Here is a 24,021-nt window from a genome sequence, read left to right as displayed (position 1 = left end):
GGAGGAGATGAGGCTGAAAAAGCCCTGCAGGAGTTTCCTGGAAAGGTGTGAACCTCTTGGACCCTGACAGGAAGGAAGTGGGATCCTGCTCGGGTCCTTCTGACAGTCTCTGCATGTCTTCTAATGTCTGGCCACTGTGTGCCAGAGCCGCCAGCACCGCCCAGAACCGTCCCCATGGCGCCCCCGCCTGGGGGTGGACGGGGATGCCTCGCCCCGCGGCGGAGACTTAATTTCCCAGCGGCCCCTGCTACCTTACAGTTCCGGCGTGTTGTTGGTATTTGCGGTCACGTGCGCTGCTGCCTCTGCGCAGTCCACTAGGTCGTCAGGGTAGCGGTTGCAGGGCCCAGACTCCGTTTCCCGGTGTGCCCCACGGTGGCGCGGTGTAGAACGGGTGTTGTAGTCCGGCCGCTCCTCTGACTGGTCCAGCTACATCGACCGGCAGGATGTCGGAGGTGCGGCTGCCACCGTTACGCGCCCTGGACGACTTCGTTCTGGGGTCGGCGCGTCTGGCGGCCCCGGATCCACGCGACCCGCAGCGATGGTGCCACCGCGTCATCAACAACCTTCTCTACTATCAAACCAACTACCTTATCTGCTTCGGCCTCGGTCTCGCTCTGGCCGGGTGAGGGAGGGAGGGAGGGAGGCGCAGGTTGGCCGGGGGCGCCCGCTGGGCATGGAGGGTGGGCCCGCGGGATTTTGAGGGGGCTGCAAGACCTTGAAGGGCGAATTCAGTAGAGTGTGAAACTGAAGGGAAAACTGGGAGACAGAAGGCCTGGAAGAGGAATCTGAAAGGGTTGGCCTTTGCAAAGGGTGGGTTTAGGGGCAGGTTGGGATGGGGGGGTCGGCTGGAGTGGGTCCTGCGGGGGTAGGGGGAAGTGTGGACCTGAAGATAAGGAGGGCCCGAAAGTGGGACACGACTGTGCCTGAGGGGTGATGGGGCCAGATTAAGATGGCCTTGGAGGACTTACGACAGGGACAGGACGTGGTCAAGTTGAAGGGTGGACTTGTGGAGGATCTGGGCTTGGAGAGGGGCCTGGTTATAATTGGAATGCTCCAGGAGCAGGTACCTGTTGGGGAACTTGAGTCTAGAGGGAGGACCCGGGGATGGAAGGCCTGAGACCAGGGAGGGATGGAGAACCTGGAAGAGGGACTTGGGCAGGACTGGAAGTTAAGAGTGGCACTGAAAGCCTGGAAGGGGTTCTAGTAATGAGGGAGGAATCTATAGGAAATGGGAACCTGGAGGGGGAATTTGAAGGGGAGGAAGTCTGGAAGGGACTCTGGGCCTGGGGAGAGGGAAACGTATGGAAACAGAAGGACTGGAAGAGGAATTTGCAAGGGATGGGCCTTTGCAAAGAGTGGGTTTTGGGGCACGTTGGGTTGGGGGGGCCGGCTGGAGTGGGTCCTGCAGGGGTAGGGTCGGAAGGAAAGAGCAGGGAAAGGCTGTGAACCCTGGGGCCTAGCGGGATGGGAGGGCCTGAAGCAGGAGATCTCAGGAAGATGGGACTGTAGGATTGACAGAAAGAAATGAGGGTCCACGGGGTCCACAGGCTCCAGGGGAGCCCAGGGCTCCTGGGAGTTGGAATCCCTGAAGGGTGGACCTGTTGGAGACAGGGCTGACGGGAGTATTTGCCGGGCTGGAGGGTCCGGAGCGGGAGCGGGGGCGGGGGGTGGGGGTGGGAACCAAAGCTCTCGGGGCACGGACTCTGGGGGACGGTGGTCTGGGAGGCACGGGGGCCAGGCGGCCCTCTCCCCGCCTGCCCGGCTAGCTTAGTTCCATTGTCCCCGCAGGTACGTGCGCCCGCTGCACACCCTCCTAAGCGCGCTGGTAGTGGCGGTGGCCCTTGGCATGCTGGTGTGGGCGGCTGAGACTCGAGCAGCCGTGCGCCGCTGCCGTCGCAGCCACCCAGCCGCCTGCCTGGCCGCAGTGCTTGCCCTCGGCCTCCTCGTTCTCTGGGCCGCGGGCGGCGCTTACACCTTCCTGCTCAGCATCGCCGGGCCCGTGCTTCGTGAGTCTCCACTACCCTGAGATGGCCGCGAAGACGGCCAGCGCTCGCAAACGGCACCAGGCCCGCCCTACCCTGGTTCCTGGGCTGAGAGGGGGCTGGGACACCCGGCGGGCAAGGCCACACCTCCTTTACAAAGCGCCTTCCCTGGCTTTGCTCCCCTCCCTGGGAACGCCCCTCTTACAACCGCCCTTCTGGGCGTCACTGCTAGTATGAAGTGCCTTCCACCGGCCACGTCCCCATTACTGGGCACCCTCCCTGGCCACGCCCCTGTTGCGAAGCGCATTACTCCGCCACACTAGCAGGGTTCAGAGGCGTCCTGGCTACTGACCACGCCATTGGTCTGCCTGTGCTCCAGTTCCCTTCTCTGGGCCCCCATTAGCTAAAGGCTGATGTCCCATCCCACTGACCCCACTCCTCTCGGTATTGCCCACAGTGATCCTGGTGCACGCGTCACTGCGCCTGCGCAACCTCAAGAACAAGATTGAGAACCAGATCGAGAGCATTGGTCTCAAACGGACGCCAATGGGGTTGCTGCTGGAGGCGCTGGGACAAGAACAGGAGGCTGGATCCTAGGGCCCTGGGATCTGTACCCAAGACATGGAGAATGCCATCCCCACCCTGGCCCAGACCCAGAGCCCTTTCCCAGTCCTTAAAATAGGAGCCCCTGCCCAGTTCAAAAAACAGGACAACTGCAACCCTTCCCCCAGGTCCCAAACTGGGATATTCCCTCATACCCAGCCCCCCCAGTTTAGGAAACCAGAGTCTCCCCAGCCCTGAACTTGGGAACCAGAGACACCCACATCCAGCCCAAAACTGGGGCTTGGAGACCAGAGCATCCATGGCCAACCTCCAACTCTGGGCCCAGAGACACTGCCCCCCAACCCCAATCTGGGACCCAACTATCTCCCATGCTCAGCCCCAAAGCTGGGGACTGGGACCAAGGCATTCTCAGATCTTGAACCCTGGACCAAGGCTTTTCCAGACCCCACCCCAGCTTTGAACCCAGGATCCAAGTGTTCTCAGCCCCCATCTGGGTGGAGGACTCAGGTACCCTGACCCAGTTGAACCCTTGGTCCCAGGTGACCCCAACATTCACCAGTCCCACTTGCCTCCCTCCAGCTCTGCTTAGGGATTCTGCCACTCCCCAGCCCACCCCCCACAAAGTTCCACAGTGACAAGGACCAAGGGGTGGGATGGGGTGGGGTGGGGTGGGGGTAGCCCTGACCAGGAATGGGGCATATATATCAGTGTTGCTACAACAATAAAGGCTGTTGCATTGCTCAAGCCAATTGGGGCCTCCTGGGTAAAGTCTGTGTGTTTCAATGGCCAGAAGTGACCTGCTTTTCAATTCTACTAGAGACTTTCTGACTGGGTCTCTGTCAAATATGTGGGCTGAAGGACGAGCTCTCAGTTCCTTTCTTGAACCTATTACCTCTAGGGTGGCATTAACACACAAGGGAGTTAAGGGCACGGAGTGTTTGCTGCCAGCATTTGTATTACTAAGGGCTCTTGGCTAGGAATCTGAGCACGGACAGGCAAAGAAGTTGCCCCACATCACAAAGCAAGTAAAACCAAAGCAGATGACATTATCACAGGCTGTTTCCATGGTGCTATATTTTTTTTTTCTTGTAAAAATACATTATCTAGTCTTAGCTAAAGATGTGGGCCCCCAAGGCAAGGCAGACAGGGAAGCAATGCACTGTTTCAGTTTACACATTTATTATAGAAATCCCCTTCCAGTGTGGGTAGTGTCTTGGACCCAGATCCATTAGTACAAAAAGAAAAGTTTAACACTAGGTAAAGGGGGTAGGGGAACCCCCAGCTCCAGAAAGCCACAGACAGGTATCATAGAAAACACAGCTTGTGTGGATTTGTTTAAAAAGTGGTGGATGGAAGGAAAGCCAAGGAAGGTGTGACATAACCCGTGGCGAGACGTCACTTGAGGATTTCATTGTCATCTACCAGACGCCAGGTTCCACCACCGCCACATCCCAGGACACAACACACCCAATGGTTCTGCCCTTTGGTCCTCCTGCGGGGCCTCCTGATTGGGGATAGTCGGGGCAGAGGAGGCTGCCGCCAAAGGCTGGGCCATCTCACTCTGTGGGCAGAGGCAGCGGGCACAGACAGGCAGACAGGGACTGGGGCGCCTTCAGGCACCCTGGGGGAGGGAAAATGAACGCAAGCCCCCCACCCAGACTTCAGTCCTTCCAAATGTGGGCAGAGACTTCATTCCTTCCAAATGTGGGCACCTCCCCAAGAAAAACTGCCCCAGTGCGGGGTGGCAGGGAGTTCTGTTCACACTGGAGTCTCCTGGCTGCCCCAAACTGGGCCCTGAGACCCTATATGGTCCGTTTTGTGGAGGGGGCTCCTGAATGGAACAGGCTGGGCATGGGGACAGGAATGAACCCAACCAGGACGAGATCACAGTTTCCTTTTTTATAAAACGTCTAGTGTTGAGGGAAGACAGTGAATACCTAGATCACAACTGTAAACAGAAATGGAGGAAGGGGCTTGGAGTCCCCATTACATCATCCCCTCCCCTCTCTTTTAAGCTGGCGGAGGGCCCCCAGTCCCCAGCACAGCGTGAGAGGAGACACAGGGTGTCAGACACCTTCGTGGGCCCACGGGGAGCCAGGAGCCCTGGAAGATCACGTTGGTGCCCCCCAGGACCGAGAGCAGCCACACCCCAGGGCTCAGCGAGGTCAGCTGTGTGCTCCCCAGACTGAAGTCATACCCAGGCCAACAAGGGGCATATGAGAAGGGGTCAGACCAGTGTCCCCGGGGTCTGGGGGTCAGAACCGGAGGACTGCTCCCCCTCTAGCGTCAGGTCACTTAAACGAGCGCTCAGCTCCGGGGGGTACAGGAAGTCCGCGTAGTATCTTTAGAAGGGGTAGCAGGAATCCGGAGGACAGGGTGGGAAGACAGAGGAGAGATGAAAAGACGGACAAGACACAGAAAGAGAGAGGAAAAGAGGCTCGTTAAAGAGGTGGAGGCAGGCACAGGACAGCACCTTTAGGCTCACAAGCGTGGGGCGTGGTGAAAAGAGGAAGAGAAAGGCAAGGGGCACAGGACGTCCCTTCCTCCCAGCACCCTAGTTTCAAGGCTCATTTTCAGCTGACATGCACTGGTTGTTCAAATATTAAAATTCTTGTATTAGCTTGGTGAAGAACTGCTGCTACCAGGACCCAAGATACCCCTCCACCGAGACCCCACGGACTAATGCGAGTCAGGCAGGGCCCAATGACCCCGGGCCAAGGCTGCAGCTACTTCTCTCGTGGTCCATGTCATTAACTACCATGACTAGCTGGCTCCCTGGCCTGGACACCTTTGCCATCTGCCTCAAGAGACCCCTACCCATCAGTAAAAGCACCCCCCATACCTGCCGGAGACAGGGGGCGCCGTGAAACTCCTTGAGTGCGGGAGTGGCGCCTGGCTGGGGGCCCCATACAGCGCCTGGCCCACCTCATAGCAGCGGGCATGGAGGAAGGGCGGGTGCTGCGGGCCCATGTGGGGGAGCCCAGGCCGGCGCTGGGGCCCTGTGGCCAGTCCCGAGTTCCGGATGTACCAGTCCCGCAGCCCCTCCAGGGCAAGGTTCTTGTGGCCGCTGCGCTCACCAGCTGGGGGGATACGGGCGGGTGGGGGCATCCACAGCAGAGGGTTGGGATGCACCTCTGGGCCCTCAGCGGCCTCCAGGGGCAGGCCACAGGGCTTGGTGCGGGTGGCACGGCTGTGGGGGTCCTTGCTGCGGAGGAGGGGGCTGCTGCCGTCAGCTGCATACACAGGTGGTGGGCCTGGGAGCATGGCGAGGAGCCCATCCCGGCGGGAGAGGGGTCCTGGGACCTCAGCTGCGGGCAGCAGCTCCCCCCAGCCTGTCCCGCCGCCACCGCGGGGCAGGCCCCGGTCCAGGGAGTAGTCCAAGAGGAAGTCCCCACACACAGGCGGGAGCCGGGGGACCCCGCGGGAGGCAGGGGCGGCTGAGCTGGGCCGGGCGGCCCGGGGAGGGTCTGGGGGGCCAGCTGTGCGGGAGGAGAAGGCAGGAGTTGGTTGGGGGCGCTCATATAGCACCTCACTGCTCTTGCAGACTGGGGGACCAGCGGCAGGGGGAACCAGAGGCGCAGGCGGGGAGCCAGCTCCCCCACTAGCTGCCCGGTCCACCAGCAGGGCCTCGGAGCTATTGCTGCGGCGGGTGCGAGCTGCGAAGAGGGAGGCACGGTCGGAGACAGGGTCCGCCCGGGGGAAGCCCATCTGGGAGTCCTGGCTGCCGGACCACTGGCGAGAATGGAGGCCTTCAGGTCTGGGGGAGCAGAGGTGGGGGTGATGGGGGAAGGGTCAGAAATATCAGGGAGATGGGATGAGTGCCCTCCCTATCCTGCCTCTCTCTGAGCCTTCACTTCCACACCTCCAAAATAGGCCCAGGATTAGAAGCTGTGTGTATAAAGGTGAAAGGTAGTGGCATGTAAAGAGCAGCAGAGGTTCTGCCACGGACTGGGGAGCAGAGGGGTTAAAAACGTATGGGGGTGCCTGGGACTGTTAGCTCCGAGGGAGATGTAAGTGTGTGTAGGGCTCAAGAGGAAATGCTAGCAGGGGAGGGCGGAGGGCTCTTGCTAACACATCTGACCCCTCATCCCCTGCTAAGGTGCTTCTCAGGGCTCCCCGCCTCCTCTAACATGAGGTCCTAAACCTTAGGCCAGGAATTCAAGACCCTTCCTGAATTCTCTGTCCCATCATGTGTATGAACCACCCAAAACTATCATCCCAACAGCCACTATTCATAGAATGCAAGTGTCACAAGGATGGGGACTTTGTTCTGTTCACAGCCCAGAAAAAGTAGGCACTTAGTAAGTACATACTTGTTTAAGAAGTAGTAGAGTACCGTGGTTAAAAGCACGGACTCTTGAGTCAAACTTGCCTGGATTCAAATACCAGGTCTTCAGTTTACTAGCAAGTTACTTAACCTCTCTGTGTCTCAGTTTCCTCATCTCTAAAATGGGAATAATAATAGCACCTACGTCACAGGGATGTTGTGACAATTAAATGAGTTTGATACCAAGTAAAGCACTGATTCCTAGCAGATGGTAGGTACGCAGTACATGTTAACCAGAACTCGTTTATGCCTACAGTATCTTCCACAGGCAGATATTATTATCCCCATTTCACAAATGAGGAGACAAAGATTCAGAGAAGGGAAATGACTTGCCCAAAATGCACAGAAAAGCCCATTCTCAAACTTTGGTGCTTCTGCCCCAAATCCCCACCCCCTTCTCCACCAAGACAACTCCTATTCACCTTTCAAAACCCAGCCTTTCTTTTCTTTTCTTTTTTTTCTTTTGGTAAATTAAAAAAATTTTATTTATAATGTGACATTACACATATACACATATGGCATATTCCAAAAGGTGTTTTACCTATATTTCTTTATCATGCAATAGGGTGCATTATGAACAAAAGTTCTGAAACTAAAATAAAATTCTTGCGTTTTCATACAACCTACATAGAAAACCAGAATAAAACTGATAGATTTAAAGGCCAGTCTTTCATGTCCCACACCCTTTGATAATGCTCTCCCCAACACCCCCAGTTAGAACTACCGGTTCCCTCCTTTGGCCTTCAATCTCACCCTCAGAGTCCACTTACTTGCAGAGCTGGGGGCCAGCGCCCCGGGTGAGGACAGGGGTGGCAGGCACACTTCGCCCCTCAAAACTGGAGGCACTCCTGGGCAGTGAGCGTGTGGGGCTAGACAGAGACAAGCAGGCCCAGGTGGGGGTCCAGGTTAGAGACCGTACCTAGCAGCAGGCCCTCCTGCCAGCCCAGGCTCAGCTCCCACTCCTGGCTCCTGGGGAAGGAGGGGAGGGGCTCACCCTCACCTGGTGGGGCTGGCCACAGAGTTCCGCCGGCTCTTCAGATCCCCATAAAGATCCGACGGGGGTGGTTTCCACGGGGTTCGCCGCTCAGGGCTGCCCCCAGATACTGCCCGCAGCTGGTCCCAGGCCTTCGGTGGTGAAGGGCGCTCAGCCAGAGGGAAGCAGCCACGGGGCTCCTCTGGGTGGAAGGGAGAAAGTGGGGGAGAATTCAATGGGAGGGTGCCTGAAGGGTTGTGGGCAAAGCAAAGGGCAGGGGCTAGGGAGGTAGGGAGGGGCAGAGGGCTAAGCAGGTAGGACAGGCTGAGGAAGAGCTAAGGGATGAGGCAGGAACTGGGGCTGATGGGGCGGGGCAGGGGGATTGAAGCAAAGAAAATGGGGGCTCCACAGGAGGATGGGTCATGGCTAAAGAGGAGCTGAAGAGGGAGGGTGGGGGCTAAGCATCAAAAGATGGGTGGATTTGGGGGACAGGGGTCCTCACCATTATCATGGCTGGCCCCAGACTCTGAGAGGGAGCTGCTCTCCGAGTGCAGAACTACGTCTTCTACAGGTAAGAAGGGGAGACCCAGGCCTATCAATGCAAGGTCTGGGTGCCATCCCCTTACACCACTGGGCCGTCTCCTCCCCATCCCGTACACTTCCCAAGAATCCACCTTTACCTAAATCCAAGACCACCAGAGGCTTGGTTCCTCACTTTCCTGATGCCTATTCCCAATGGCCCCACCCTTGCCCAGGAGCCAGTTTACACAATTCGTCTTACTGGTAGGGCCCCTTAAGTTCTGCCTACCTCCCACTTTTCACTGGCTGCTCACCCACTCCACCTCTACCATGTCCCTTAGCCAATGCCCACCTTCCTGCTTTCATCGGTGGGGTGACAGGGCCTGGCTCACCTTGGCTGAGCTGGGTGAGGCGCGTGCCCAGGCAGACTCCCTGGGCAGTGATAACTGTCCCAGCGGACAGCGGCAGGGGCTGGGGCGGCGGGATCCCCGGGAGACCCAGGTGGGCCCGGACGTCCCCGAGCTGCTCCTCCAGCTCATGCAGCCTCCGCAAAGCATCTGCCTGGACCTGGCGCCGACGTCGGCGCTGCTCGGCGCTGAGCTCAGGGGCCAAGGCCAGGCGGCGGGCAGCTGCCGCAATCTGCTGCTGCACTGACACTTCGCGCTCCAGGGCCTCGAGCGCCAGCTCCTGCGGGGACTACCCAAGAGGGTGGGACAGGACCAAATGTTGGAAATGGAAATGGCCAAGCACCAGGACCAAGTGGTGGCAAAGCCCAGCTACGCTGGAGGCGGGGCCTGCCCCTCCTGGGGGTGGCCTATTCTCCCTCTGGGGGCAGGGCCTGTGTGGATTAGGGCTGGGTCTCTTCATCTTCCTGGGGGTGAGAGGCCTATCCTGACAGGGACCAGCATCCTCTCTCAGACCTGGAACCCACCTCCCTCAAGCTCCTTCCCTCCTCACCTTAGCCTCTCCTTCCCCTGCTGCAACCCGCTCTCGGCTTCCTCCGGGCTCCTGTCCCACCCCCATGTTGCTCTGCACGCCCATCTGCTCACCTTGGCAGGGCACAAGGAGTGGTGTGCTGGATTGGGGTGCGGTGGAGGGTAGGCGCGGGCTGCAGGCGGCCGCCGGCGGACCAACTGGGGCCGTTCACCAGGCTCCAGTGGGCACTCGGGGGGCAGCTGGCCAGTCAGCTCCTGGGCGGGGGCAGGGGTCAGAGACTACCAAGTGTTAGTTGGGGGGATGTGGCAAAGCAGTAACGACCCCCGAAGGTGCAGAAGTCCTACTAGGAGCCCAGCCCTGCTCAGCACCCATGCCTGTTATTTCTCTTCCTCCTCCCAATTCTCCACCAGGTGGGTATGCAGCAGAGACTCTCAGCACCTCAGTGGCCCAAGTCCCCAGGGCAGTGGGCACGGGAGGCAGGGAGACCTGCTTTGGAATACAGAATTTCATAGTTTTTATAAAGGTGACACCATCTGTACACTGCATATTATATGACATTCCCTTCAGGGCGTGGGCTGCATGCTCTGAACTGCATTATTATTTCTGGCAAACTGTGTGGTCATTCACAGCAAGGGGGATAAATCGAAACTATAAATCACCCCGTGTCAGTTCAGGTCAGGTTTCACTGCCAAGTTTTGGAAATAACTTGTTTTGTTCTGTTTTTGAGTTTTTTTGGATTTCAAATTGTTGATAGGGGATGGTGGCAAAATATCACCGTATTTTATTGATTCTAAGACATGCAAGCTGAGCTTTGGGGAATCTACAGCTCAGACAAGTGGCTCAGCAATCACCACCGCAGTCTGCCTACCTCGTGCCTGTTCCTCCCCCCGCACCGACACCCTTAGGGTCCGGCCCTCACCGCCTCCTGGAGACACACTTTTCGTAGCTCCTGAAGTTTCAGGCTCAGGGCCTCCTGCAGGGTCCGCTGACGGTCGAGCAGCCCCCGCAGACGCTCTGACTTCACCTGGGGGGCAGCCTCTCCAAACAGGGCAGCTGGACACAGAGGGAGCAAAGATCGGGGGGCAATCAGGGCAGCCTGGGGCAGCTGTGGGGCCAGGGACCAACCCTTCCCAAGTGGGCAGGTGGTGACTCAGAGCAGGGGAGGAGGCAGCAGGAGGGGGAACCAGATACTAACCTGAGGCACTGAAGGTGGGAGAGCTGATCAGCTGACCTTTGACTTCCATCCTGGTGCTGTCAAGAGGCTGTGGCTGATGGCTGGACAAGGCCTAGCAGTGATGCACGGGAGCCACTGAGGAAGCACATCCGGTGTGCACCGCCAACCTCTCCCTCTACCCAGGTTCCCACACCCCAGCTGGGAATAAGGGGTACCCTGACCCCGCCCACCTGCTTGGCCTGCCCTCTGAGAATCTGTGTCAATGTCAAGGCCCTGGTACCTTGGTTCCCTTCCCACTGAGTGGGAGCACAGCAAGTGGGGAGCTGGGCGGACTTACAATGCCTCCTCAGAGGCCCATGGGCCACAGTCAGGAGTCTTGCCTGGGAAGGGAGAATTAATGGTACAGATTCAACCAACTACAAGAACAGTAGGCATTTATTAAGCACCTGGGTGCCTGGAACAGTTACCTTCTATGCCACATTTAATCTTCACAACCACCCTGTGATGGCAGTTCTGTGATTATTATTACCCCCATTTTAGAGATGAGGAGAGTAAGACACAAAGAGATGAAATAACCTGCCCTTAGCTACGGATGTAGCCAGGCCCACCCCTCCGGTCCAACACTCCCCCTTACTAGAGGTGCTGAACCCCACCAATCCCTCATAAGCTCCCAGCCCATCAGGCCGCCAGGCCTTTGCACAGGCTGCCGCTGCTGTCCAAAGTGCACTTTTCACCTCTCGCCACTCCAGCCCCTGGTTGTCTCTTACATTCTGGGGCTTCAGTGTCACTTCCAGAGGTGGGCCCCCGCATTATGTCCCCTCACAACTGCTGTCAAACAAGACTGTGCCTCCCTTGTACATTTATGAGGACAGAAAATGTATCAGTATCTCTGGCACTCAGAACACTTCCGTGCACACAGCAAGTGCTCAATGAAAGTCTGCTGGGTGAATAAAAGAATGACTGTGGTCTGTGGGTCGCTACTTGTCCCAACTCTATCCCGCGGCCCTGGTGCGGCAGGGAGAGCGTTCACTTGGCCTCAGGACCCCTCCGGCCCCTCCCCGCACGCCAGCCTGTCCTGCACCCGGCACAGGGAAGTCAGCCTGCTGGGACTGGGAGTGGCAGAGCCCACAGCTGCAGATAACAAGCTGACTGCCTCCTGCCTCCTTCTCTGCCCCCAGACACCCTGGCTGACCATGGAGCCGGCCCTGGCTGGCTGCCAGCCCTGCCCTCATCCCTTCCTCTGGAGTTTGCTCCCTCCGTCCCACAGCCTGCTCAGTCCCCAGCTGGGCAGCCAGGTGACATCACCTCCCACCACCTGGCCTGACCTCGGTGGCAGGCGATTGGGAGGACCTCATGAGGCCACAGAGGTCCCATCCCCACCTACCTCGCACTTTGTCATGACATGGTGGCCAGGTGTGAAGACCCAGGCAGCCACGGAGGGGTGGGTTCAAGCCCCTTCCCCATCTATGCATTGGGGGTGTGGCCAAGCTGCTAACAGGGTGCCACCAGGTTCTCGGCAGTCCTCCCACCCACCCCATGGGGGCTGTGCCCCTCCCACAAAGCAGGGGTTCCTTGTCCTCAACATCAGGGGCGGGGTCAGTCCCTAAAGCCTTTTTGCACATCCAGGCAGCAGCATGTGCTCTGCAGAGGTGCTCACATGCCCTCACCACCCGCCTCCAAGGTCTGACACTACCCGGCAAGGCAGGCTTTCCTTGAGGTCCCAGCTTAGCCTCCTCTGCCCCTCGGCTCCTGGGGTTCCTTCTTCCCCAGCCCCCATTTGGGTTTGAGGAACTCTAAACCTTCCTCCACCTCAACAGGAACCTCAACTCCTCCCCAGTGGGCCCGTTCACCAGGATTGGTCCCACATCCCACACTGGGATGCCTCGAGCCTTCCTTCCCTGGGAGCTCGTGGCATCCTGGAAGTCCACCTGGGGTATAGGCAGGAACCCCGACTCCACCCTGTCAGCCTGACCTCGGGGACATAGCTAGGGCCTGAGTCATGGGGTCATCGGGCAGGGTCCACGCTCCACACCCCCAACACGCTCACACCCGCTCCCAAGCCTCTGCCTCTGCTCACCTACCCTCCGCATATTGGCCTGGGGTCCTGGGACTGCCTGGTTCCCACCCAAAGATGGTGAGAAGGGGGAATCCCAGCAGTCCCCTCCCCAACACACCCACACACCAGCCCTTGGGTCTCCCCACTGGTGACCCCGTGGCCCCGTCCCGTCCCAGGATGGGCTGCAGCAAGAGAGCTGCAGAGGGCACCCCCCACACCCAGAGGCGGGCCCAGCAGGTTTTTCAGGTCTGCCCTTCTGACACCACAGCCGAGAAAGAAATTCCTGGCTGTAATGACTGTTTACAACCAAGACACCTCACCTGGGTGGCACCCCAACACCTCAGTGGGACCCCCATTTCCACATCCCGCCACCTTCGGAGCAAATACAAACTCCCAATGCCTGGGCCTGTTCCCCACACCGCCCCAGAGGTCCTCTCCCCCCGCCCACACTCTAGGGGAACAGCGTGGAGGACCAGGCAGGTGCCGGCAAGTAGTTTCTCAACAGCCCAGTCTGGGCTTTCTAGGCGGCTGGGCCCCAGGTTGAAGGAGGGCAGAGGCTACCCCTGCAGGGGAGGAAGGGGGAGAGGAAGGAGCGGGGAGCAGAGAAGGGGGACGCTGGCTTCTCTTCTCCCCCATCCCTTCCCCTCGTCCACTTCCGGCAAGGAATCGGCTTCATGCCAGGAAAGAAAATTGGACATTTTAGGCTTCGCCCCTCTAGCCAGGCCCTCCTTCCTCGCTGTGCCTCTCACAGAGACCTAGCTGCCTCCCACAGGGAACTTCAGCACACCCTGTGCCCTTCTCCCCCGACCCCTCACCCCTGGGCCCATTGTTCCCAGGTGCTCACCAATGCCAGAGCAGAGAGGTGCTGTGGGGTGGCCTCAGGTACCTCAAAAAAAATAGTTGTCTCAACCAGGCCCTGCTCCGGCTGGTAGTGGCAATAAGCGGGTGAGCGCAGTGGCGGATGCCTAGGCCGCCTCCCACTAGGCAATGGCCCAGCCTACCTGGCCAGGGACTGGGCCGGCCCATACCTTTTAACCCTTGCCTGCCTGACACCAGGGCTCCGGCCACCCTTAGGAGCTGTCTTGGAGCCAAGTCCCCTCAGGGTGTCCAGCACGGCCAAGAAGAGAGCCTGGACCTCCCCCCTCACCCCATACACCTAACAGAGGATTGAGGAAGAAGGGCTAAGGGTCGTGGGAGCGGCGACTGCCTCTGGTGCCGCCCAAGTACCCAGATCAGACCCTGCCCACCCTAGGGTACTACCTGGGAGCCAAGGGATGGAGGTCTGGGGAGTTGTAAGCACAGGAGAGGACTTGGGGTATCTCGGGTGTGCGTCTCTTGGCAGCACTCCACGTTCCTGACACCCCTACCCTTTCCTCCCAGGGCAAGGCAGGGGTGGGAGAAGGTCTTAGGGCAATTCCCACCCTCACTGGGGTAATAGTTTCCCAAGTTGGGACAGACAAGGTCCACTTTTCTAAGGAGAGACCATGTCTCAAGACCCTACCACCTTCTGCAGCTTCAGAAGAAATCATCCCAGCAAACGGAAGAAACACACTGGTGGTTTAACCCCTCCTGACCCCTACAAACCTGGGAGGATGGCACAGACCCAGCTCCTCATAGCCAGCTTGGAGAGATGAAAGCTGGGGCTTGCAGAGGTGAAGAGGCCCGATTCTGATCACAGAGGCATGAGAGCAGGTAGAATCAGAACTCAGGGGGCTGGGTCCTGGGTTGCAAGTTGACAGAGGCAACTCCTGCAAGGGAGGAGGAGTGGGAAACGGGGCTCATGCTTCTTCACATCCAGGCTGGGTCTCCCCAGTTCCTCCCCCCACCTCCTGGGGCATTTCTGGCCAGGAGTCAAGGAAATGGAGGGCTCTGAGTCTCTGCAATGTACTGTTTCCCCACCACCACCACCTGGGCTTTGGGCCTGCCCCGGCACACACCACACATCTTGAGCTCCATTTGGGACCATCTGCCCTGTGACCTCAGGGCCCAAGCCCAAACCAGGCCCCGACAGCAGCCCACGCCAAGATGTGAAAGAGGAGAGTGAGGAAAGCTCCCTCTCCACTTGGCAGGTGGGCCAAGCCTGGAGAGGAACTTGCTCTGTATCAGCAACGCCCAGTGTACCCCAGTGTACGTGTTACTGAGGCTTCCCGCCACCCTGCCCACCTTTCTTGCTGGGTGTGAGATTTCCGGCACGGGACACAAAGGCCCCTTTCATCACCCCCCTTCTCCCTCCCTTCACTGCCTGGGGCTGATGGAGGCAGCAGCCACAAGGTGGGCAGCTGGGTGTTGGTGGGGAGTGTCCTCTCAGCCATGGCCTCTCCCACCTCTTGTGGGACACCAAGGAGGCTGGGAAGGGGGATGTTTATAAAATCAGAGCTGAATTCCCTGGTGGTCCAGTGGTTAGAACTCCGCACTTCCACTGCAGGGGGCATGGGTTCGATCCCTGGTCGGGGGACTAATATTCCGCAAGCTGTGTGGCACGGCCAAAAAAACCCATCAGAGCCGAGAGGGACAGGTGTACCTGGCCAGCAATGCAGATTGAGTCTCAAGGCTTAGATTTCTGCATTTGGAAAACGGGTAAACGGTGCTAACAGAGCCAATGGAGGCCAAAGTAACTTTGGAAGACATTTCAAAGTGCAAGAAAACTCATACCACATCATTAACAACTGTTAATAACTACAATAATAAACTCAGGCAGAGGTGGGCTGGGGCGAGAGTAAGGAGGGAAGAGCAGGTAACTGGGTCTCTTGGGCCAGGCAAGGCGGAGTCACCCACACACATCATTGCCCTGGTCCACAGCTTTTAACAGTCTGGAAGACAACCACCTCTAAGCCCCACCCCAGCGGGGACCTGAGCCTCCTGTGGCCTCCCATAGGGCTAGCAAGTGGTGGGTCTGAGATTCAACCCAGCTCTGCCACTTCCTGGCTGTGTGACTGCTTGGACAAGTCACTCAACTTCTCTGTGCCTCAATGTCTTCATCTGTAAAATGGGGATGCTGACAGCAGTATAAAACTCACAGGGGGGTTGGGAGCATGACAGGAGCTAAGACATTCAAAGCTTGCTTAGGACAGTGCCTGGCCCATGGTAAGTGCTCAATATGTATATGTAATATGTCATACACAATTACAAGTATTCCTCCCAGTCCGAACTCAGGAATCAAATACACACACACACACACACACACACACACACACACACACACACTTTCAGACACAGCTGGTATCCCTCAGCCTCGAAACCCTCCCTACTTGCAGCCCAGATATAGAACCCTCCTTACTTGCCAAACCAGACATATTTGAAACAGAGCTGTTTTCCCTCATTATCCAACCTCTCCCTCCTCAACATCAAAAATGCAGGAACCCCCCCCCCCAAAAAAAATGCAGGAACCAAATATATTCAGAAAAATTGTCTGAACTCTCACTATCCAAATACAGGAACTGAATGGATTTGGATACATTTTTGAGATAGGACTGGTATCCCTCACTCTCTGAGCTTTCCTTACTCACCAGGCAAAACAGAGGAACCAAATACATTTATATAATGCTGTACCCTTACTATCCCAACTCTTGCCACTGGAGCACAGGAAAATGAATAGATTTGAATACATTTCTGAGTTAGAGCCATTATCCCTTGTTATCTGAATTCTCCCTACTCACTCTGCAAAATGCAAAAACAGAATAACTTCAGATAACTTAATATCTTTCACTGTCTGAACTATCCAAACTCTCCCTCTCGGAACTTGGGTACCAAATATACTGGGACAGTGAGGGATGTGTGTGTTGTTATTAATAGGTTTGGATACCTGTTTTGGATAAATGAAACAGGTCTGATATTTCATTATTCAAACTCTCACTATTCTCTATGAGAAATACGGTAATAAAACATAGTTGAATGACATGTTACTTCCTCACTATTCAAATTCTCCCTGTCTGTCCTCAAAATCAAGGCGATTCAGACAGTAAGAGAACTTCTTTTTTTGTTGTTGTTGTTATTGTCACTACTGGATGAGCCTGATTCTAACAGAGATCCCCCAATACACACAGACCTGCCCACAGAGGTAGGATGGACTCAGCATCAAGATTTGTACTGCTTACTGCTGACAGGAGGAGGATAAACTCCTGCCCCCATCCTACCCCTACCAAGCCCTGAAGCCTCTGGCCTAGGATGGACTTTTTTCCAGGCCAGGAAAGCAGGGATCACTGCACCTGGGATCAAGACCAGGAGATGGGGGTAACATGACCTAGAAGACTCACACATACCCCTGAGTCCCCCACCCCTACATGGGGCAGCCCCCAACCTAGCAAGGCTGGAAACATGACCCAGACCTCACAGACTCCCAGAGAGTCACTGAATAATTTAGGGTGTTCTTTCACACTTGGAGAGGGTAGCCGGCACAGGAACAGTTCCATGCCCTCCTGGGGCAGGGAGAGAAATGCAAGCTCTGTGTGAGATCACTGGGTGGGGGAAATCACATGTGAAAACTCCCTCAGCCTCACGGGGCCCACAAGGCTGCTTGCTCTTGCTCATGCTAAGAGAAGCATTTGGGATGAATTTCAGAGATAATAGGTACAGTGGAACCTCCAAGTTCATGGTCAGGGTATAATGGAACCCCTGTCCTTCTGGGCTCAGAGGAGATGGAAAGTGGGTGTTACGAAGGAGGGAGATCTGAACAGCGTGGAGGGGCATGGTAAGGGGCAAAACAGGGGCCTGGGGTTGGGACAGAATGAAGACACAGGACAGGAAGGGGTATAAGGGACAAAACAGAATCAGAGTTGTAGGATGGAGGTCAAAAGATAAGACAGAGAAGAATCCAGGACACTGGCCAGGGGATAGGATGGACAAAGGCCAGAGAAAATGTAGGGGACAGTAGGGGACAAAAGAGGAGGGCAGGGATCAGGGTCAGTATAAAATGGTAGTCAGAAGACATGATGGGGGACAGGCCAAGACAGCGGTTCAAGGAAGAGGATAGGGAAAAGAGCAGGTTCAGGGTGGAGGTAAGGAACAGGAAAAGACCAGGACAGAATGAGGATAGGAACGAGGACAGTGATGGGCCAAGAGAAGACAAGGGAAAACAGCATAGGTTTGGGGGCAGGGACATGGCAGGAGGCAAGAGGGACAGTCTAAAGGTGCTGGGCCAGGATGGAGTTCAGGAGACAGGAGGGGGACCCGGGGGATAGTACTGGGTGGGGAGAAAGTACATAAGTCAGAGGTCAGGAATTGGGACAGACCTGGATCAGACTGGGGTTAGGGGCACAGGACATGACTGGAAGGGGTTCAGGGACTGGACAAGAGAATAGGCAGGTCAAGCATCAGGACGGAAACTGGGGAGATCAAGACAAGGCAAGATGAGCTTCAGAGATGGAACAGGGTCAGGCAAGGATCTGGGGTCAGGTCAAGGATCCTGAGAACATAACTGGATGGGGTTTGGGGTCAGGACTGGATTTAGAGGTACAAAACAGGGGTTGAGGATCACACCAGGCCAAAATATGGTTAGGTCAGGGGTCAGACCAGAGCTCCTGGGGCCAAGACTGGCCGGGTTTCGAGGTTAAAAAAAGATGTAGCCAGGTAAGGCAGGGGTCGAGGGGAAGACCACGGGGTCAGAGGTCGGGGGTGCGCGAGCAGGTACATCGCCGGTCGGCGTTTCCGGGCCTTCACCCCGCCGTCTCCTCCCTTCCCACCCCAAGCGGGCGTTACTCACCGAGGGTCCTCGCCCCGCGGCGTAGGCGGGGTCGGTGCAGGCCTGAAAGAGTGGTGGGAGCGCCCCTCCCTCGCTGCCCCCAGCTCGTTCCCGGGCTCGTGCCTACTCCCCTTCCGCGCCCTGCCCGTGGGCCGCGTTCGGCCGTGCGACTGTTAACCCTGGGGGCCAGATGGGGGGCGCGGGGAGGGTGGGAGGGTAGCAGCCGCTCGACCGAGGGCAGTGGACCCCGGCCCCCCACCTTCAACTCAGGTCTGTCCGCTCCCAGCGGCACCGCCACCTCCGCCGCTGAGCGCGAGCCTGGAGGGGCGGGGTAGGGGGGTGGAGAGACAGGGGGCGGGGCGCGAGACCACAGCAGCGGCGGAGGCCAAGTGCGCAGGCGCCAGTTCGGGTCTTCGTTTTTTTTGTTGTTGTTGTTTTTTTTTTTCTTTTTCTTTTTTTTTTTTTTCCCTGCCCTGGGAGCGCCAGGACCGAACCAGTTCGGAGCGCTTGCGCACACGCTTTCTCGAGGGCACTGGAGCTGTCCCCTACCGAGGCCACGCCCCCTCAGTGATCAGACTAGCGCCCCTCACCCCAATTCACCGCGCAACGAACACCCAAGAACTACCCACAGACTGCCTTTTGTCAGCCACCACCACACTTCTAAATTCCCCCAACTACCCTCCGGTGCCCCAAATGCACTGCAAACCACACTCCATCATCTCCCAAATTGTATCCCCAAACTATTGTCCATTGATCCCAAAGCAGTACCCCCAATCTGCCCTCCTTGGACACCCAAGCTGTACAAATAAGCTACCCTCCAATACCCCCAAGTTGTTCCCCCAAACCATCTACAATCAGCCCTGAAACTGTTAACCTCCGAAGAGCACTTCCAAATCACCCTCCATCTACCCCCAATATGCACCCAAAACACCCTCCATGACCCTAAACCACTCTCCATGTACCGTCCTAACCACACTCTATTGATCCCCAAATGGCACTAAAGAGCCCTCAACACCACCCCAAACATTCTCAACTACCTTTGGAGTGTCCCCCACCTGCACGCCAGATCAATTCCAACAGTCACCTGCTCTAACTCCAACCCATGTTCCATGAACTCCCACCACCACCACCACCACCAAACCTTCCACTGACCAACCCCACTCCTGGCAAAACTCCCATGTTCTCCCAACTACTCAAGGTGGATCCCCCAACCACACTTCAAACTACCCTCCAACACCCTCTCCACCTCCACACCACGTTCCACTGATCCAAACTCCGACCCCGAAGTTGAGGGACTCTACAACAGTCCTCAACAAACCTCCATAACCACTAACTTTCTGTAGTTACCCAACTGAACCTCCAAATCATACTCCCGTGACCCCAAATGTGTCCCTCAAGCCCTCCAATGACTCTTATCCACACCCTAAATCATTCTTCAGTGACTCTAATATATTACAAAGCATCCTCCAACGATCTTTTCTTTTCTTTTTTTTTTGCAGTTATTACATTTTTCTTTATTGTGGTAAAATATCCATAACATAAAATTTACCATTTTAACCAGTCTTAAGTGTACAGTTCAGTGGCATTAAGTACATTCACATTGTTGTGACAATGATCTTTTCTTAAAATAACTTAATTGAGGTATAATTTGCATATCATAAATGTCACTCATTTTAAGCATGCAATTCAATTCAATTATTTTAGTAAAGTTACCAAAGTGTGCAACAATCACCACAATCCAGTTTTAGAGCATTTTCATTATCCCTGTAAGATCCCTCATGCCCAAATACCTTTTTCAATTAATTAATTAATTTACTTATTTATTTGGTTGCATCAGGTCTTAGTTGCGGCACCAAATACATTTAATCTCTGTTCCCATTTCCACTCCCAGGCAACTGCTAATCTACTTTCTGTCTCTATAGACTTGCCTTTTAAATCCAATATGTGGATTTTTGGTATTTGGCTTCCTTCACTTAGCATAATGTTTTTGAGGTTCAGTCATGTTGTAGCATGTATCAGCAGTTTATTCCTTTTATTGCTGAGAATAGTATTCCGTCCAATGATCTTTCACTGCCCCCCAAATCACCCACTAGTAGCTCCTCAACTATAACACATAAAATCCCTCTGACATCCAGACCTCAAAACAGGCCGCTAAACTGCATCCCAGACTGTACCCGCCAGCCTTCAACTATATCCCCAAACCACACTGTTGACCCTCAAACTTCCTCACTAAACTACCCAACCAGGTCCTCACCTTCACCTCCAAACCTTCCAACTGACCCTACTTTACCCTCAAGCTGCCCTCTAACTCTCAAGAATATCCCCAAAGTGCCCTTTCAGTGATACCCAACTCTAATCCCAAACTACTCTCCAACAATTACAAACGTCGCCCCCCCAAATTTCCCTTCCGAGAGCCCCCAACTCTGCCTCTAAATACCCCTTAACTACCTTCCCTTGGTCCCACAGCTACAGCCCCAAACTATACCTCCAAACCACTCTTCAATGACAGCTATAGCTGTCTTAAATTACAGTCGGCCTCCATATCCACTGGTCCCACATCCAGGGATAGGGAGGGCTAACTGTACTATGCCATTTTATATAAGGAACTTGCACATCCTTGGATTTTGGTATTCACACATGGGGGTGTCCTGGAACCAATCTCCCCATGGATTCCAAGGGACATGCAACTACATCCACAAAACATCTTCCAATTTTCTCCAACCGTACCACCCAAACCACCCTTCAAGAACCACACCTCCAAACCACCCTCTGGTGACTCCCCCAACCCCACCTCAGTCTTCCCTTTGATGGCTCCAACTGTACCCAAACACTTTCAAATGCCCCAGTTATACTCTCAAACTGCCCTCAATCACCTCCAAGCATACCCCTAAGCCCCTCCAACAACCCCAAATCTACCCCTAAGCCATCTGTATTAGCTTCCTGTGGCTGCTGTGATGAATTACCACAAATTTGGTGGTTTAAAACATAAGAAATATTTTAAAACAACATAAGAAATTTATTCTCTCAGTTCTGGGGGCCAAAAGACCAAAATCAAGGTGTCAGCCGGGTCATGCTCCCTTCAGAGGCTCTAGGGGAGAATCTGCTTGTTGCCTCTCCCTCTTTTGGTGGCTATCAGCATTCTTTGGCTTGTGGCCACATCACTACAATATCTGCTTGATTGTCACATTGCCTTCTTTTCTGTCAAATCTGCCTCTGCCTCCCTCTTACGAGGACACTATGGTTACGATTAGAGTTGCCTGGATAATCCAAGATAATCTCCCCATCTCAAAATTCTTACCTTAATCACATCTACAAACTGCAAAGTCCCTTTTCTTTTTCTTTTCTTCTCTTTCTTCCATCTAAGTTACATTCAAAGGTTCCAGGAATCAGGATGTGCATATCTTTGGTGGTGGCATCATTCAGCCTACAACAGTACACCATTTGGCCTCCAAAGATGCACATCCACTCTATGTGAAAAACACATGTACCTTATCCCAATACTCCCAAAATTTCAACCCATTACAGCATCAACTCAAGTTCAAAATCTGACTTTAATATCATCAGCTCAGAAGTTTCAAATCTCATCATTTAAATAATCTAAATCAGGTATGAGTGAGCCTCTGGGTATGATCCACCCTGAGGCAAAATTCTTCTCCATCTCTGGACTTGTGGAACTAGAAAACAAGTTATCTGTTCCCAAAACACAGTGGTGGGACAGGCATAGGCTGAGAGTTATAGACATTCCTATTCCAAAAGGGAGAAAACGGAAGGAAAAAAAGGTGTCACTGGTCCCAGGAAATGGTGAAATCCAGCAGTGCAAGTTTCATTCAGTTTCAAGGCCTGGGAATAATAAATCCTCTGTGGCTTGATGCTCTACCTCTGACTCAAGGCTGTGTCCTCAGAGTCATTCTTTCTTTCCCTTGAAAGGTAGCACATGTTTGCTGCTGAGTAGTTTTAGCCTGTATCCTTCCAGTAAAATTTTGGGAGTCCAAAATCCTTCCTTCATTTCATCCGGTCTCTGTTTTTTTTTTTTTTTTTTTTTCCAAGCCAATCAGGCAATGTTTCCATCAGTATAACATTCTGAAAAATCTTTTGGATCTCCCATGGAAGGCACAAGGATTCACATCATTAGACAAGAGGGTCCTCCTCAAATTTTTCATGGATAATCCCATCTCTATTCCTGACTTCTACTGAGATGGTTGAGAGGATCCATGAGTCACACACAAAATCTCTTTAGTACTAGCAAAAGGCTGTCCAGCCACACCCTTGGCTTTCTCTCCAGAGCATACTTTCCTGACAATGAATCTCCTAAATTTTATGTCTTTTGCAATCTGGACAGCCTGAGAATTTTCCAAATCATCAAATCTCGGATCCATTTTGCTTAACAGTTCTTCCCTCAATTTATCTCTTTCCTTTCACATTTTACTATAAGCAGCAAGAAGAAACCAGGCAGTACCTCAAGATTTTCATTGGAAATCTCCTCAGCTAAATATTCAAGTCCATCACTTACAAGCTCTGCTTTCCACACAACTGTAGGACACAATTCAGCTAAGTTTTCTGCCTTATATAATAAGGATTTTCTTTTCTCCAGTTTCCAATAACATGTTCCTCATTTCCTTGAGCCCTGTTAACAGCAGCACCTGTAACATTAATATTTCTACCAATATTCTGTTTATGATGATATACGTATTCTCTGAGACAATGTATGCTTTCTCTACTGTGCTCCTCACTTCCTTCTGAGCCTTCACCAGCAGTGCTTTTAACATTCATATTTCTACTAGCAGTCTATTCAAGGCAATCTAGGCTTTTTCTATCATGTGCCTCAAAATTCTTCCAGCCTCTACCCACTATCCAATTCCAAAGCCACCTCAATTTTTTTAGGTATTTGTTGCAACACGTTATGGAATTAATTGTGTTCAACCCCCCCCCCCAATTCATTTGTTGAAGCCCTAACCCCCCAATATGATTGTATTTGGAAATAGGGCTTTTAAGCCGATGATTAAGGTTAAATGGGGTCATAAGGGTGGGGCCCTTATCCAATAGGAATGGTGTCATTATGAGAAGAGGAAGAGACACCAGGAGTGCACATGCACAGAGGAAAGACCACGTGAGGACACAGCAAATATCAGTCATCTGCAAGTCAGGAAGACTGCTCTCATCAGAAATCAACCCAGATGGCACCTTGATCTTGGACTTCTAGCCTCCAGAGCTGTGAGAAAATAAGTTTCTGTTGTTTAATACCACAGTCTGTGGTATTCTGTTATGACAGCCCAAGCAGACTAGGACACAGCAGCATCCCATATCCAGGTACCAAAATCTATATTAGTTTCCTGTGGCTGCTGTTACTAATTACCACAAATTTGGTGGATTAAAAATATAAGAAATCTATGGGACTTCCCTGGCGGTCCAGTGGTTAAGACTCTACACTTTCAATGCAGGGGGAGTGCATTCGATCCCTGGCTGGGGAACTAAGATCCCACATGCTGCGTGGCACGGCCAAAAATTTAAAAAAAAATAAGAAATCTACTCTTTCATGGTTCTGGGGGCCAGAAGTCCAAAATCAATTCCACTGGGCAAAATCAAGGAGTCAGCAGGGCCATACTCTCCCTGGAGGCTCTAGGGGAGAATCTGTTTGTTGCCTCTTCCAGCTTCTGGTGGCTGCTGGCATTCCTTGGCTTGTGGCCATATCACTACAATCTCTGCTTCTGTGGTCACAATGCCTTCTCCTTTATGGTTTGTCAAATCTGTCTCTCTTCTTTCTTCTTATAAGGGGTTACAATTAGGGGTTACAATTAGGTTCCATTCAGATAATC

The 24,021-nt window shown here is 54.3% G+C and overlaps 2 protein-coding genes across 7 annotated transcripts; one reads left to right on the top strand and one right to left on the bottom strand.

The window, feature by feature from the left end:
• The first annotated feature begins 42 nt into the window (after window positions 1-42).
• On the top strand, window positions 43-3,295 carry PRAF2 (PRA1 domain family member 2). The gene is made up of 3 exons (XM_068533372.1): window positions 43-622; window positions 1,789-2,006; window positions 2,440-3,295. Exons 1-3 carry the CDS (start codon window positions 444-446, stop codon window positions 2,577-2,579), a joined length of 537 nt encoding a protein of 178 aa, XP_068389473.1. The 5' UTR covers window positions 43-443; the 3' UTR covers window positions 2,580-3,295.
• Window positions 3,296-3,708: 413 nt separating this feature from the next.
• CCDC120 (coiled-coil domain containing 120) lies at window positions 3,709-18,524 on the bottom strand. Of its 6 annotated transcripts, none has more exons than XM_068534041.1 (11): window positions 18,230-18,524; window positions 14,116-14,279; window positions 10,756-10,855; window positions 10,497-10,587; window positions 10,221-10,354; window positions 9,415-9,555; window positions 8,758-9,061; window positions 8,349-8,411; window positions 7,874-8,048; window positions 7,644-7,742; window positions 3,709-6,303 (listed from the first exon to the last, which is right to left on the bottom strand). In XM_068534041.1, the coding sequence occupies exons 4-11, from the start codon at window positions 10,543-10,545 to the stop codon at window positions 5,367-5,369; spliced, it is 1,902 nt and encodes a 633-aa protein (XP_068390142.1). In that variant the 5' UTR covers window positions 10,546-10,587; window positions 10,756-10,855; window positions 14,116-14,279; window positions 18,230-18,524; the 3' UTR covers window positions 3,709-5,366. The 6 variants fall into 6 exon arrangements, with proteins under 6 accessions (XP_068390142.1, XP_068390143.1, XP_068390147.1 ...); XM_068534042.1 differs by having other exon boundaries at window positions 10,813-10,855; XM_068534046.1 differs by lacking the exon at window positions 8,349-8,411.
• Between the last annotated feature and the right edge of the window lie 5,497 nt (window positions 18,525-24,021).

Source organism: Eschrichtius robustus, chromosome X (genome assembly GCF_028021215.1).
Source record: "Eschrichtius robustus isolate mEscRob2 chromosome X, mEscRob2.pri, whole genome shotgun sequence".
Lineage (NCBI taxonomy): Eukaryota > Metazoa > Chordata > Mammalia > Artiodactyla > Eschrichtiidae > Eschrichtius > Eschrichtius robustus.
The sequence above is the reverse complement of the archived record's forward strand: the minus strand, read 5'-3'. Positions and strand labels throughout refer to the sequence as shown.